The 16,579-nt window shown below is 42.5% G+C and overlaps 1 protein-coding gene across 6 annotated transcripts in view; it reads left to right on the top strand.

The window, feature by feature from the left end:
• The window catches only part of LOC135907720 (serine/threonine-protein kinase 31-like), a 326,396-nt gene that overhangs the window by 262,906 nt on the left and 46,911 nt on the right, over positions 1–16,579 (top strand). For all 6 annotated transcript variants that reach the window (XM_065439440.1, XM_065439441.1, XM_065439442.1 and 3 more), the window contains one exon: positions 7,598–7,840. In XM_065439440.1, coding sequence (XP_065295512.1) covers positions 7,598–7,840 — 243 coding nt within the window. The remainder of the gene's footprint in view (positions 1–7,597; positions 7,841–16,579) is intronic.

Raw genomic sequence — 16,579 nt, forward strand, 5'->3', positions numbered from 1 at the left:
TATTTTGCATTCACCTGTCATGCAGCACAAGGGTTTGCTATAAAAATGCCACAAATTGCAGATGCTGTGTGCAGCTTTGATTGTGCGATGCTGGTACTTCTGGCAATGTTTGAATTAATTTTGGAGCCTTGAGTAAAAGTTTATTGATTACAGGCTCGTAGGAATATACAAATGAAGTGGAATATACAGGAAGAGGTGCCTTGGTGAAAGCATTGCAGTGGGCACTCTTGTTGCAATACACATAGCATAAGGATAAAACAAAAGCAATTGCAAAACAAACACTTCAAGAGTACATCTGTTGCTTTTTGATATCTTGATGTAACTTACATATGAGAATTAAAACTATTCAAAAGGAAATTGGTAAAGATTATCATGTATATTTGAGAAAGAGAGGAAAAAAAAGTATTTTTGTACAAAACAGAGTACATACTAATCTAAAGCCTTAATTTGATGTGTATTAAAGGTACACTTGGCATGAAGATACAACATACAAACCTTAATGGTCTCACGTGGGGGGAGAAGAAGGAAGATAACATTATATGTTGGTTACAGAACAAGAAAAGGCTAGCATAAATTACATCGACTGATCTGTCTCTGCTTGTTATAATGTCATCAGTACATGCAGCACTTCATTCAATATAGCATGCAGTGAGTTACAGTGGGATATGGGATGATATCGAGAAGTGAAAATAAATAGCATAAAAACTAATCGACATCACCTGTTCATAAATGAGCCAACTGCATGTTTAAAAGATAATAATACAGGCGAGTTTTTAAACCCCATAGTGTTTCATACCTTAATGGCAGCCGAACTCCCGTTTTCTGTCCATAACTAGTACCTGCTTTTGTCTGTAAAACTTTTATTTTGTAAGGAGAAATGTGTAAATGAGAAATTGTGATAGAATTTGTTCCTGCAATATAAAGAAGGTTGGGGTTGTGTACCATGCAGTAAGCAATAATACTTAGGTTGTAGGACATTAATTTTGCAAGTAGATTACTTTGTAGATGAAAGAGTAGAGCTGTGTTTTTGCGCGTGCTCCAGTGAACCTCGGTTTGTATTATGCATGTGACCCCACTGTTTAATGCAATAGTTAAAGTGACTATGAATGAAAGCACAATTGAGAACAACTAGTGTAACGGAGGCTAAAGTATTGCCAGGCTTTGTGAAAAACATGAGTGCCATATCTTGTTTTCTATTTTCATTGCTCATTTTGTGCATTAGAGCTTAAAAAACTGCCAATCTCAACACCAAGAAATGCGCATTGGTCAATGGGTAAAATTGCTTGATTATTCACTCAAACTGGAAGTATGTTACAAAACTTTTTTAGCTGCAGCTTAAGATTACAAATTTAGTTTCTGAGGTGTCGATTAATTAATAACACTTTAAAGATAGCTTTATAGCTGCATTGTCGGGCTTTAGTGGAGTCATGTGAAGTGAAAATGGTAATGTCATCCACGTAAAGTAATCTCCCTGTCTCTGGTGACAAGCAATCTGGAAGATCATTTGTGCAATTGAGAGATAATAATGGTCCTAATAAAGACCCCTGTGGAACTCCTATGTCGATAGTTTTGGTGTGTAAAAACGCACCTTAAACAGAGATTGTCTGTGTAGGATTAAGTAAATACAGCGGAATCTCGTTGATACTATCTTCACGGGAACCAGAAGATAAAACGCATCATCCAAAAATTGTATTATATGTATTGTATTCTATGGGACATTAACCCGCCGTGGTTGCTCAGTGGCTTTGGTGTTGGGCTGCTGAGCACGAGGTCGTGGGATCGAATCTCTGCCACGGTGACTACATTTTGATGGGGGCGAAATGTGAAAACACCCGTGCACTAAGATTTAGGTGCACGTTAAAGAACCCCAAAAGGGTTCTACTTATGAGGACGACGCAACGAGCTATGGAAAAAAGAATTATGGGTGTAACATAAAGGGATAAGAAAAGAGCAGATTGGGTCGAGGGAACAAACACGAGGTAATGACATCTTAGTTGAAATCAAGAAAAAGAAATGGGCATGGGCAGGACATGTAATGAGGTGGGAAGATAACCGATGGTCATTAACCCTTTGAGGGTCGAATTATTTTGAAAAAAACTTTCCCGGGTGGTCAAATTATTTTATTGCAGATATTGAATGTACAAGATGTATAAAGTCGGGAATAAATAGTAAAAAAAATTAGGGAACAGTATTTTGGTGTCGGCATCACTCAGAACTGCAATATGTTCAATAGTATTTTAGAGTGTGGTACTCCTTGAAACACAAGTCTCCGCGCAGCCGCAGAGAGCGAGAATACCTCATGAGCGGCCGTGATAAACGAGCTAAGAGCCGTGCCAATCAAGATAGAAATCAACTTCCGCCGCGCCTGCGATAGCGTGCCGACAAAGATAAAAATCACGTTTCGCGCACCTCCGTTGCGGCGGAACCGAAACCACGAAAGCGCGTTGCCTCTGAGAGCGAGAATACCCCGCGAGCGGCGGTTATAAACAAGCTAAGAGCGAAGCCAATCAAGATAGAAATAAACTTCCACAGCATTTGCAAGAGAGTGCCGACAAAGAGAAAAATGACGTTTCGCGCGCCTCCGTTGCGATCACGCGGCGAAACCGAAACCGAAAAAGGGGTGTGGCCGCAGTCTGCGCGACGCGCTGAAGCTTGAAGTCAGTTCTGTTTATCTCCCCAAGAAGGTAGCACAAATTTCAAATGCTTCTTGTAAGACCTAAGAGGTGGCAGCACCTCCCAGGAAGCGTGCATCGTCATTATGGCGCGAAATTTCAAGCGGAGGGTCGAAACCGTACCCGTACGGCAAAGACCTTGCGGGACAGAAAACCGCCGCCGTACATGTACGGCGAAAACCGTCAAAGGGTTAAGGGTTACAGACTGGATTCCAAGAGAAGGGAAGCGTAGCAGGGGGTGGCAGAAAGTTAGGCAGGCGGATGAGATTAAGAAGTTTGCAGGGACAACATGGCCACAATTAGCACATGACCGGGGTAGTTGGAGAAGTATGGGAGAGGCCTTTGCCCTGCAGTGGGCGTAGCCAGGCTGATGATGATGATGATAAAGAACCCCAGGCGGTCCAAATTTCCGGAGTCCTCCACTACAGCGTGCCTCATAATCAGAAAGTGGTTTTGGCACACAAAACCCCATAATGTACTCTCTCTAATCGTTTGGGACATTGGCTGGGAATGTACAGAATCGTACCGAGATTCCACTGTACTGAATGTGCTGTAGTGTTGTAGTGGGGCCCAGTTATGCCATAAGAAGAAAAGTTTGTCGAGAAGAACTCCATGATTGATAGGGTCGAAAGCTTGACAGAAATCATTGCAAATCAATCAGAGGAACTTGCTGTTATATATAGGGCTTTTAATTTTATCAGTGATTTCAATTTATACAAGGCTAGTGAAAAGACCTCGTCAAGATATTAATGCATGTGGCAATATTAGCTTAAATTGGTCATGGTATGTTGTAAGACATACTGCAATGAATTTCTCAGCAACCTTCCTAACCCAAGGAATAGTAGCAATTGGCTTATAGGTATTGATGACTGATGACAACCCTACTAAACAAAGAAATAATAGTAATTGACCTATAGTTAATCACGACTGTTCTAGCACCCTCTTCTCTCTCTCTCTTCTTTTTTACAGACACAACTTTGCTTGTCTTCATTTCAGTACAAACAATGCAGTACAGTCGAACCCTGCTACAACGAACGCCGCTTCAACGAAATATTTCCAATTCCCCATCAGCTAGGCATAGAAGTCAATGCAAAAAAAGTTCTCACCACAGCGAACAATTTTTCGGGCTTGTTGTCGCTTCAATTAAATTTTTGCTCGGTTGAGCTGGGCTTTAAAATTTGCTTTGCGATAAAATAAACATAACACCAATCATCCGCAATTTTTCGTACATCCACGCCGCTTAAGTTCACCAAAAACGTGCGCCCACTGCACCGTCGCCGATAAACAAACTCATGGAGAGGCGCCATTGTTTGGTGGTGATGACAATGAGGCTAGCCGCCTTGCGACAAGGCGCAGGCCCACTTTGCCAATCGGGAGCTACAGCCAATCCGTATCCATCCTAGGTCACGTGATCGCTGGCGCAACGCGGCAATGCAGATTTTAGTTTGTGCTTGTGCGTGCGGCCAGCATGGCGACATAGCGGAAGTTTCTTTCCTTGGAGGTGATGGCGCGAATCATCAGCGAGGCTTTGAGCGGCAGAAATAAAGGAGACGTTGCAGCAGAGTTCGGCATCTCCAACAGCACGCCGTTGACAATTTTGAAGTCGAAGGACGCAATCACCAGTGCTCTTTCTGTGGGGGCATCCGCCAAACGGAAGAAGTTGACTCAAGCTGTACACGAGGATCTTGAAAAGGCGTTGTTTACATGATTCCTTAATATGCGTGCCAAGAAAATGCTAATCAGCAGAAGCGTGCTGCAGCAAAAGGCACTCAACTATGCTTGCATGCTTGGCATCGATGATTTTGAGGCAAGCACAGGTTGGCTGACCCGCTTCAAGGCCCGAAATGACATCGTTGCGAAAGTGTTATGCGCCGAACAAGATGCTTCAGCCCTGCCTCGTGCACTGGATGTAATGGACGCTTTTGACGTCATTCGTAATTTCATTGGCACCCACGATGACGACGTCGCAATGCAGCTGCTGACCGAGTGCGAACATTGCACCGCGGCGATGATGACCAAAGGACGGAGGCAAACAAAGACGACCAACTTTTTTCGGAAATGAATGAAGTTTTTCAATGTGTCGTCAAATCTGACAGTGTTTTGGGTCAGATTTTGCCACAACAAAAGGAAACCGTCTTTTTCCAGAAATTAATGATGCCTGTGAGTGTGTAGTCAAATTTGTCAGTGTCTTGGGGCAAATTTCGCCACAACGAAATTTTTGCTTCAACGAAATTTTTCGCACGTCCTGTGAGTTTCGTTGTAGCGAGGTTCGACTGTACTTAAAGATTAAATTCATTATGTGTGCAAAAATAGGTGCTATGACATCGACAGTGTACTTTATGTAACAACTGGAAATATTGTCATTACCAGGACCAGTTGATTTCAGATTCATGATAATACTGTGTACCTTGCTGGGAGTGGTTGGAAAAGGATGGACTGTGGCAAACGGCGAGTGTTGTTAACGCGCTCTTGACAGGAAGTCGTTGGCAGGCTTTAAAAAAAATAAACTGAAGGCATTTGCAAGGTCAAGGGAAAATTAGCTGTAATTTTATTGACAGGGAATGAAAGTCGCGGTAATGCTGGCTTCAGTAAAAGAGGAATCATAAAGAATCTACTTTGATGCCGTGTTGTTGACTGGAGGAGTTGCCAGTGTACAGTCAACAACCGGCACCATAACCTACCCCATAGAGTCAGTGTATAAGAACGTCTGGAATTTCAGATGCAAGAACCCGTCACCATCAGATTTCCCAGACTTTTTCCAGGTCCCAAATGGCATTAATCATAGTCATCACCATCGCCATTTTGATTACCTCGCTGCTTCGAACTGGCGCTCTCACATGCAAATCCGCTGGCAGCCTTAGCCACCACCATGGCAACTTTAGGCCTAGCTGCTTCAGCATTCGCTACCAAGCTTTTTGCTGTTCGGCGCCGTATTTTTCAGTAAAACGATTCGCTGCTGTTAGCAATTGGCGCCGGCTTCGCCTTTGTAATTCTCGCCAGTGTCTTCGAATATCGGGAAGGACGACGCATTGCATTATGGTGGTTTCCGAAAGTCAGTTTCGCCTTAGTAGAGTAATGCTACGCAGCGAAGCATACGCCAGACTATTGCGGTGAAGCATAATCATGGGAATTGGAGGAAGGGCTAATTGTCACGGGACACAGTATGTATTCCTTACACACGCGTGAACCCGCCATCTCGTATCACAGTACAAGCACCAATATGCCTAATAAGTGTACTGGCAGGCATTCAGAGCTGTTTCTGATGTGCCTGTGGTGACTTGAGCCTTTAAGCGGACTAAAAGACATGCATTCATTTTTCGAACTGCCCGATTTTTCGTACGTTTTCATGGCCCCAAGAAAGTCAGAGAAATTGGACGTTGACTGTACCTAGAGGATGCTTCAAATGGTCCGTGGGGCGAACGTGCGGTAGAAGGAGGACGAGAGCAGGAAGGACCTACGCATTGAGGAATGAACTGGAAAGGAAGTGTGCCACTGCTTCTTTGAATAAGTTTGAGCCCCCCCCCCCCCCCCCCCCAAAAAAGAAGAAGTTGATTGACATTGAGATACAGGTGTCCTTCATCCAAACCAATATAAACTCTTTAAAGCAGTGAAATGCAATACTGAGGCATTGTCCGTGGACTGAGAGTATGTCAGGACAGTTGAGGATGACTTAACAGCTGTTGAGAGAGGGAATCTCACTTGTGACAAAGTCCAGGCCTCATACAAATGAGCTTGCTATCAATTGAACTAGCTCATATTTGAAAATATTTGCTTCTGTATGCATCTCCTTTTTATTCGTATTTGAGAATGTGTGACTCAATTCGCAATAGGTTTTAGCATTTTTTCATCGGTATTTTATTTCTGTGTATTCACTAAGCCCTCCTTTCTGTTTTCTTTTTGAATAAAATAAACACTACTCCTTATTATTAAAACTGGATTAAGTCGTTTTTTTTTTTAAATATTTTATAATGCTTGCTAGAGAGTGACAGCATTGGGCGACATGGTGTCAGCCTGTCTTGACATAAAACAAAGTTCTGTGTCCTTCAGGGAATCTTACAAAGCCACTCAGGGAAAACCTGGGAAACTCTGGGAATTTGGAAATGTCAACTTGGTAGACACCCTGTATATTTCTTTCATGGCAGATTTCAGTAATATTACTTGCAGTGCTAGTTTTATTTAGAAATGAACTTAGTATGCGCCACTACTCCATTTTCATGCAAAGTTACACAGTTCCATGACTAACAGACAAACTTGAGTTCTCGATAGTTGCTGGCTGGTTGCCCGGGGATTTCAATGGCACCTGTTCGGTCGTCGGTTGATCTCGTGCCTATGATCTCAGGCCCAGCCCCAAAAAAGCATTAGTCCCTAGTTCACTTTTTGTAACAGGAAAAATTTTTCTCCAGCCTTGAAGCTTTCTTTCTGAGAAGCGTTTTTTGTAACTTTGTGGCTATTCTTAGGTAGATGACAATTTTTCCATTTCATCAAACTTCCTTTACTTTTTGCGAGTTCCACAGAACTCACTTGCTGACAATAGTTCGCTAGACCCTGCTGCATAACCCTTACTGAAAATGCCTGCACAAAGCTTTTTTATATACCATTTGTTCACACTCTGTGACCTAAAAAGTGGGAGTGGGTGCAAGCTCATATAAAATGCAGATTGATCAAATAATTTCCCCCAACTTTTAGGTACCCAGTATTTGAAGAACAAATACTTTGATGTTGCACATATTGCAATGCACATCTGGTGACTGCAAATTTGCATATTTGCATAATAGCATTTACTATTCCTTTCTTTTTGGTGCAATAACTTGAGAGAGACACTGCACTATTAGCACCACTGCTGTGAACAGCTTGTGAATGTAGAGTTCAACCTACAATAGGAATGTCATTTTAAATGTTTTGAATAGAGAATACTGTGCCTGCAGGACCAGCGCCATGTGTACATCATGGTTCCCTCCGTGGGGAAGCACCTGGTGAACCATGCCCGACCTGTCCTGCCCCATCTGACTATTCTGCACGACATTCTGAGTGCCCTCCACGTGCTGCACACTCCTTTTGAGAGCAAACCTTCTATTGGCCATGGCCGTGTTCATCCTGCCTGGATTGTGCTGCCTGCTGATGGCCAGTCCATCGTACTTGATCTGCCAGATTTCAGCACCTATATGCTGGTACAGTCATCACATATACTTTGAGTTCTTGTTTTCGCAATGCATGTCATAACTCACTTTAACGTGTGTACAGTAGAACCCCACTATTTTCTAAAAAGTTGGGCTGGTGAGTGCTTGTGCAGGGACTGGTGCATTTTAACTGTTTTAAAAAAAGGAACAAGAAAAGAATGGGGCATTACTTTAGCATATTGTCTTGCGTGCTTCTCCTTTCTGCTAATTAGTCTTTTTGCCCAAATTTTGATATTAGTCCTTACTTGACTAATTAAGCATTGGGTTTATTTATGCCAATATTCACAAAAGTAAAATACTAAGGATGTTCGAATAGTGAGCTTTTCTAATGAAATCAAATATGAATGTTGAAGAAAAAGAACCTCTGAATATTATTCATTAGTGTTGAGGGTTGGGCGAGTTCGTATTGCATTCTTAAACTGGTACAATGCAACATAAGAAGGAAGAAACAAGTTGAGCTGGCCAGATCAAAGAACAGAGCGCTGGCTTCCAACTGGTTTGTTGGCAAGTTGCACAAAATATATAGCTCCAAAAAAGCATCCAGACATGTCGTCACAACACTTCACAAAATGTTGCAGCGATAGAAGACTACACCATCATGAGTCACAAAACGTGCAATTCTGTCATGCACGGTTAAACTGATCAAGAAATACTTCCTGTGAAAATAGGCACTAAGATGGCGTGCTAACACACGTGCTGCCAGCCTTTGCTATGAGATCAGCTTCAGTAATCTCCCGCATAAGTTGTGATCGGTGCTTTTTTTGCACTTCACACTGATAAAAATTCGGCTTACATCCACAGTCACGACAGTGAATTCCTAAGTGTCCCTGTATAGCTTGGTGCACATTGTAATCATGTTCTTTGAGCCTTTCATTAAGGCAGCAACCAGTTTCGCCTATATATCTCTTCCCACATGATAGTGGAATTGAATAAACACCCCGAACGACCCAAAAGACACAAAATGCTTCTGTGCATGGTCGAACAGACAGTGCTGCGCGGATGGAGCAGATTTACGGCTGTACAGAGCCTGCGTAGCGTATCTGGCGCAGGAAACGCTACTTCCACGCTACCCCTGCAGCCAATCTTTTTTAATCTGTGAGAGACGTTATGCAAATATGGTATGACTACCGGTGTCTTGTTAATTATTTCTTTGTTGGGCTTCTGTGTGACTGTCCTTCTTTATCTGCTTTAATAGCTTTTCAGCTATAGCTGGCAGTAGTGTAGCCAGGTATCTGGCACACAAAAGTTGATCAATTTGACCTGCAAAACTGCACTGCATGGCATGATGACAAGATTTCCTGAGGGTATTAGTAAGACAAAGATTACTGATGCTTCGCTTAACCGGCTCAGAATGGGTTGAGTCAAATGATAAAAGAGGTTTCCCACTTCTTGGTTCGTACATCCAGCATACATGATCACATGAAAGAAGTAAAATGACTTAGAATCGTAAGCTGTTGTCAGTAGGCATCTCATGGGTGAACACAAGCCGATGAAAGCAATTGTTAAAAGTTTCCACGATTTTGTCTGATGTTTGCTAAAAAGCAGCATTGTTGCAATCTACAAGGATAAAAAAATCATCTACAAAACGGTCTACTTTCATGACATTTTGTTTATGTACTGTGCTGAATAGCAGCCTGTCATAATGAGCAAGGTAGGTGTCACTTAGGACAGGGGCTAGGCATGAGCCAATGCACGCACCACTGTTTTGAATGTAGGTCCGGACATTAAAAGATACAAACGTCGATTTTAGGTAAAACGATAAAAGTACCATGAGGCTGCTGTTATCAACACCAGTGCGATTCTGGAAAGCTATCGCACCAAAGGAATCAATGGCGTTATCAACACACTGCAACAACTTGTCATGTGGCAACGAATAATATAGATCTTTTATGTAGACTGGAAAAGCTCGTAAGCGTTTGTTATTCTCTTCGAGAAAGCTTGTCAAAGCGTCTGAGTTCCTTATTAAAATAGGGTCGTCGACAGTAAGCAAGTCAAGTTTCTCTTGTAAAAACAGGGCCACAGATTTTTGCCACATCCCTCTTTCTGTCTTAATAACCCGCAGGGAGCAGTCAATTTTATGTGTCTTCGCCGTGAAAAACATGTCAAGGCTAAGTTTCTTGCACTTATCGACTGCTTTGGACAGCTTTTCGAAAGCCAACGCGTTGCACAGCTTTTTAACTTCGGATTTAACTTTTGGCAACGAAATGGCTACCACGGGTCGAAAAACAGAATCAACGGCAGTGGTAGCTTTTGTGAGGAAGAAAAAATTAGGCCAAACCACAAATCCACCTTCTTTGTCTGAAAGCAAAAGAACAAGGGAATTCGCTTTAAGGTAACCCACTAAATTCTTAATTGGTAGCTTTTTGCTTGGCGGCTTAAAGCACGAAATCACATCAACACCTTTGGCCACGCACCTGTCCACTTCTACCTCATGAACCTTTCAGGCTACTTGCCTGACGTAGGTGATCAGTTCATGCGGTGAATTGGCAGGTTCCGTGCCAAATTTGGGCCTGCAAGATCCTTCGCGCTGAATGGCTACGGCAGGCTCAGGGAAGCCTCAGGGAAGCCTTGTACCTCAAGCTACAAAACGCTGAAGGCGTTCTTAAAGCGAAGGAGAAGTGGTGTGACCTGTCCGCTATGGTCGACAGATCAGTGAAGTACCTGTGGCAACATGTGCTCTTCCGCCTGCATTCTATGACACTGAAGAAGGCGAAGGCAACGAGCAACCCCGTGCATACAGTCGGCGCTGTTATGATTCCTGATCAGGTTAGGCATGTGTTGAGCCTTGGGCCCAAGTTTGCCACTTGGACACTATTGGAAATTGGTGAATAATTGGAAATTATATGTGCTTTTGGTCAGGAGCTAGTGCCTGTGTACAACTGTGGGTCTCCTGCTGCAGAATTATTCAAGACAGTCCTCACTCACTTTCTCTTCTTCGAAGCCCCAATGAAAGTTATTTATTTATTTATTTATTTATTTATTTATTTATTTATTTATTTATTTATTTATTTATTTATTTATTTACAAACCTACATCGCCCAGTTGGGCATTATTGTAGGGGGGCTGAAACAACATCTACAATCAAATGAAGAAAGCAGACAGGCACAGCTGTCACTTGAACATTCAACTGAGCATACATCTTTCAAGGAAGAGGAAAACATTTTTGTGGGAACATCGACAACACTCTTATCCAACTTTGATTCCACTTATGAATCGCAAAAAAAAAAAAAATAAGAATGCGCAAATACATCCGTTCAACAACTTATTTCACAAACCTTTTTAGCATTATCATTTCTGTTCAATATGTAACCTGCGCTCATCATGTATAAACTTTTATTACTATCAGTTTCATCCTAAAAAATGGAATGAAAAAAGTTTAATTGCAAAAATGTTCATCACTGCTGAAGAGGCTTCCAAGCTAATTCATTCTTCATGTGAGTTGTACTGGAATTAAAGTTACAATTACCACTGACAAAGCGTGCAGTGCAGTTTTGTATATGTTCAAATTTATAGATTAGCATTTGGCCATGAGCATCCCATACTCTACAAGCATATTCAAGGATTGAACATATATTGGTGACATACGGAGCTTCCTTAAGGCTTTTTGGGGCAGATTTGAAATTCCATTTACTGAAATTTAACACACCATTGGCTTTACCAGTTACATAGCCACCTATATGTTTATTCCATGATAAATCAGAAGACAAGTAGACACCAAGATATTTCAAATTTTCAGCGTGGCCGATCGATGTACAAGACAGGCTATAACAAGAATGGAAAGGTTTGTGTTTCCTAGTAAAACTAATAAAACAACACTTACTTATATCCAAATGCATTTTCCATTTTTTCCACCACGTTACTACACTGTCAAGATCACATTGTAAGTTATTAATATCATCCATGCCATTTATAGATTTATAAATTTCAGAGCAATCTATACTCTTCTAAGTGCAGAAGATGCTACAAACACACGCTTCAACACTAATTGCAACGATTGAGCTCATCGAGGTGGCCAAATCGAAATGCACCACGGGCATGCCCGCAATAAATTCATAAGGGCGTTTCACATCGCTTGTCAACGCATGCGTCCGTGGCCTAATGGTTTCTATATTAGGCATCTGTGCTAGAGTTCCTGTGAGAGGTCCATCGGAAAATTTTAATAATGTTTATTAAATTGTTTATTACACAGTACATTGTGGAAAATGACGAGTTTACAATCATGAAGTCGTTTGAAGCCAGAAGGACTAAGTTTAGGCAAATCCATGTACTTCCCTTGATTCCCCTGCTGGGCCAACTGCTCCCATTGCAGCTCTCATAGACACTAGTGTTAGAGTTCCCTCTAGTAATTACTGTATGAAACTCTGTGCGCTACCCGATTCTTGGGGGCTGCCATGTTGGATCTCCTGCTGGCTTGGCCAGGCCAGGCTCGGCCTTTAGTGACCCGCTCTATCGCCCTCAAGATAAAAACACGCACGCTTACAATAGAGAGCATGCCACATCCTCCAGTATCGGAGGCCATGGCCGCTCTTTCTTGGCTGACAAAACACTCTAGCGGATGGCACTTGTTTATTTCTTTTTTCTGTCAGCACTATCATTATAACCACTTAATTCGGGATCCATTTTTCTTCATTTATTTATTTTGAAGTTTCAGTTGTTATTTGCATGTGGCGTGTATACAGAGCAGGTGTGTCTCGGAGGCGATGTCGCATCTTTGTGTGTGTTCGTGCAGCTTCGGATTTGTGTGATTGGCACAACCTTTTGTGCCTTCGCGAGAGCCAAGTGGTGTGAAGAAGCGTGGCTCGTTTCTTTGATCTCCAACGGAGATTGCCAACGTGGTGACGCTCTTGTCAGACTGTTTATGCGGATGACATCACTCTTGCACAAATCCATGCAAATCTGATCGCCTCCAAGTGTAGTATTAGGCAGGGCGTTACAAGGTTTTTTATCAGTTGCTCTAAGTTTAATATATTTTATTTTTCTGGCTGAACAAGATTTTGGACTATTTTTTGGTCCCCGCGATGTCCGAAAAATCAGTCGGCGACTGTACTCCTCCATGGGATGTGTGGTGAAAGGAAGGCATGCCACACAAGCATGCAAATCAACTCAGTAAACCTATAAAAAGAATGAAGCAAGTGAGAAGTTTGCAGTAATCAATTGTTTAATCACTAGATCAGATTCTATCATTTTTTATGTGTCTTGCAATAAGAGGTGCAAGCACAGTAGTATTGCCGATTTGTGAGTGCCCAACTGTAAACTAAGTGATTGCACGGTACCTATAGAAGATCTTTGAGGGCGAGCAAGTTGCAGTTGTGGTTTGAGAGATAAAAACAAGATATAGATTAGTGTTCCTGGAGACCATAACTCAAAATAACACATGCGAGAATGCTGAATATGCAGTGCTTAAGCACAGGCATGAGCACACAGCAGTAAACTATGCAAGCAAGAATACTCGTACACTATGATGGTGGCAAAGGAAGGCAAAAAACAAAAATCGGTTCTGGTGGAAGCTGAGGGGTGGCAGTCCTATAAGAAATGTTTTTAGAAATTGCGGTAGGTTGTAGCAGCTTCGGGTTGATGCTAGGTGGCTCTTTAATGACAAAAGGCAGAGTTTTTCAAACCTTCGGCCTCCGCCACACAAGTACATCTATGACTGATTTGTACTTGTTTCCTTTGCTTGACCTGTATAGCGTTGTAGAGAAGTGGCAAGTTTTGTAAATTTTGTGCATTGTGAGGGTGAACCCTCAGCTTGTGAGGGTGAACTAAGGATGTGTCTTCTTGTGCTCACAAGGCAGGAGAGCTGGGAGGGTTTGCGGCATCTTCTCCTTAGTCGTTAGCAGACCCTAGACCATATATATATATATATATATATATATATACACACACACATATATATATATATATATATATGTATGTATATATATATATATACACACACACAGGGTGTCCCAGCTAACTTGGACCAAGGTTTCGAAAAAACCTATGCGTATGCGTTCTGCAGAACAGAAATTCTATGGATGTTGTTAGCGTTTATCTAAACTTACAGTAGTTTTTTTTTTTCTCATATTTTTTTTTAGTAATTAGCCGAGATAAATTAACGTTTTAAATAAAGCTTGAAACGTTCAGGCGTCAATAGGAAAGTTGTGGAGCTCCACAAATATTGCCCAACCCAGGTATTTCCAATGAGATAGGCTTAGCATGGCCATATTTATTCGGGAAAAATGAAAGCCCACGGAGTTAAAAATACCACGTGACAGCGAGCTCTGCGTGCCCGAATGTGCGGCAATTACAGTGCTCTCATGAGTGATATTTAAAAACATTGTCAGCGCTGCGCCTTCCCTTCACTTACGAGAGACGGCTTCACTGTTTGCTCGCCTCAGACATTACCGGCAGCAGCTGGCGACGGCGCTCCGAAAAAGCGATTCATCAGCAGCCGCTCGCGCCTGTCGCTGAGGAAGGAGCCGTCAGCAGCTGTTTATTCCGATATGATGAGAAGAGCATTTTTTTTTTTCCAGGGTTCAGGTCAATGCGGAATAGGAAAAAATACACACAAAACATGCATCATACGTCTGGAACCTGTGTGAGAGAGAGCATCATTTGTTACAACGCTGCTTTTCCATAGGCTTTTCTTCCAAGCTGCACCAGCGGCTAGATGCATGTGAGCTTGACTGTCTGATTAGTGTTGTGCCGTGCAACCATTTCAAAGAAGTTTTTTGCAGTGCTTAAAGCATGCCATACCCAAGCGAGCAGAAGGCGAACATGGTCTTATCCTTGGGAGCGGCACGGGACGACAAGAGGAAAGCTGCCAAGGTATACCGAAATTGGAAATGTGGGGGAAGACCTAGCGCGAACTCAATTATGAAAAGTTACTTGATGCTGAAAGAAACAGGTACCTTCAAGAAGACGCAGCATAGAAAGTGGACCATCAGTGAAGAGGCTGAAGGAGACATTTTGGCTTTCATGACTGCAAACCCTCATTCCAGCATGCGTGATGTGAGTGGTGAGGTCAGCATTTCAAAGTCTTTAGTGTCAAGAGTTCTTATGAAGGCTGAAATGCATCCGTATTACCTCCAACTGCATCAAAAGCTGCAAGAAAGAGACTTTGAATGGCGGCTTGATTTCTCAAATTGGATCCTTGTGAACAGTGACAAAATACCGGATTTTGTTGTCAACGTGCTCTAGACAGATGAGGCAACCTTCTTCAGAAATTCTCAAGTCAACATCCATAATGCGCATTACTGGAGCGATACGAAGCCGCGTTGGGTGGCGCAGACCAGACACCAGTACCAATGGTCATTCAGTGTGTGGTGCGGTATCTTTGACGGAAGAATAATTGGACCCATATTTTTTTACCACATGCTCACTGTTCAGCAGTACGAGAACGACATCTTGGAAGGCCTTGTATAAGATTTTCGCTGTGATCTCCCTCTTGCGTTTTTAAAGTGAACTTGGTATCAGCACGACGGTGCACCAGCTCACAGCAGCATCCTTGCCCGAGCCGGGCTTGACGAAGCCTTCAAACGCCAGTGGGTCGGGCGGCATGGACGATGCAGTGGCATGGCCTGCAAGGTCACTGGACTTGACACCTCTTGCCTTCTTCCTGTAGGGACATGTGAAAGACCGAGTGTACCGCGAACCTACAACTACACCAGAAGTGCTAAAGGCAGAGATTGCTGAGGCCTGCAGCGAGATACCGCCTTGCGTTATCAAGAAAGCTACACAGCACGTTCTGAAAAGGTGCCAGTACTGTATTATGGCAGAGGGCGACTTGTCTGAACAAATTCTTTAGACAGACATCACAGTGAATAAATCTCTACAACGGTTTCCATTAAAAGAGCCATCTATGTGAAACTTTTGTACGGCATGGAAAAGGCACGTAAGTAATATAAAATTACAAATTCTCGGTCGACAAGGAATGGACAAGAAGCTAAAAAGCAACCTTCCGTGTCAGTTTACAATTTTTCCTTTTGTGACAACCAGCGCAATTCACACTAGACGTTATCAAGCTTGTTATAATGCGTGTTTGCTTGTTGGGGTCTTGCTCCCAAATTCAAACTCATGAGCTTGTCATTTTTCCTCCTCATGCATTTTGCTAGCATGAGAGTGCAATTATCGCGGCAGAAACGGGAGCCACGCTTTATTTCAACTGCCGCCCGAACCCACTGGCGTTTATCTCGGAACCAAGCACAACGCGAAGCTCTGTCATGGGCAGCACGAAAGGCGCGAAGCGAGCGATGTTTTTTTGCAAAGCACTGTTGAGAGTGCTGTAATCGTGGTGCATTCAGGCGCACAGAACGTGCTGTCATCTATTTTTTTAACTCTGCAGGCTTTTGTTTTTCCCGAATAAAACAGCCACCCTAAGTCTGTCTCATTGAAAGTGCCTGGTTGAGCAATATTTGTGGAGCTCCACAACTTTCCTATTGACGCCTGAACGTTTCAAGCTTTATTTAAAACGTTAATTTATCTCGGCTAATTACTCAAAAAAAGATGAGCAAAAAAATGGTACTGTAAGTTTAGAGAAACGCTAACAACATAACAACATCCACGCAATTTCTGTTCTGAAGAACGCATAAATTTTTTCAAAATCTTGGTCCAAGTTAGCTGGGACACCCTGTATGTGTGTGTGCATATATATATATAATGTGAGAAAGTGCACTTAGCGTAGCAAGTTGCCCTTCATGTGCTTTATTTTTTTTAACACTTGTTTGATGAATAATGACGGAGAAAGAGTGT

Source organism: Dermacentor albipictus, chromosome 1 (genome assembly GCF_038994185.2).
Source record: "Dermacentor albipictus isolate Rhodes 1998 colony chromosome 1, USDA_Dalb.pri_finalv2, whole genome shotgun sequence".
Taxonomy (NCBI): domain Eukaryota; kingdom Metazoa; phylum Arthropoda; class Arachnida; order Ixodida; family Ixodidae; genus Dermacentor; species Dermacentor albipictus.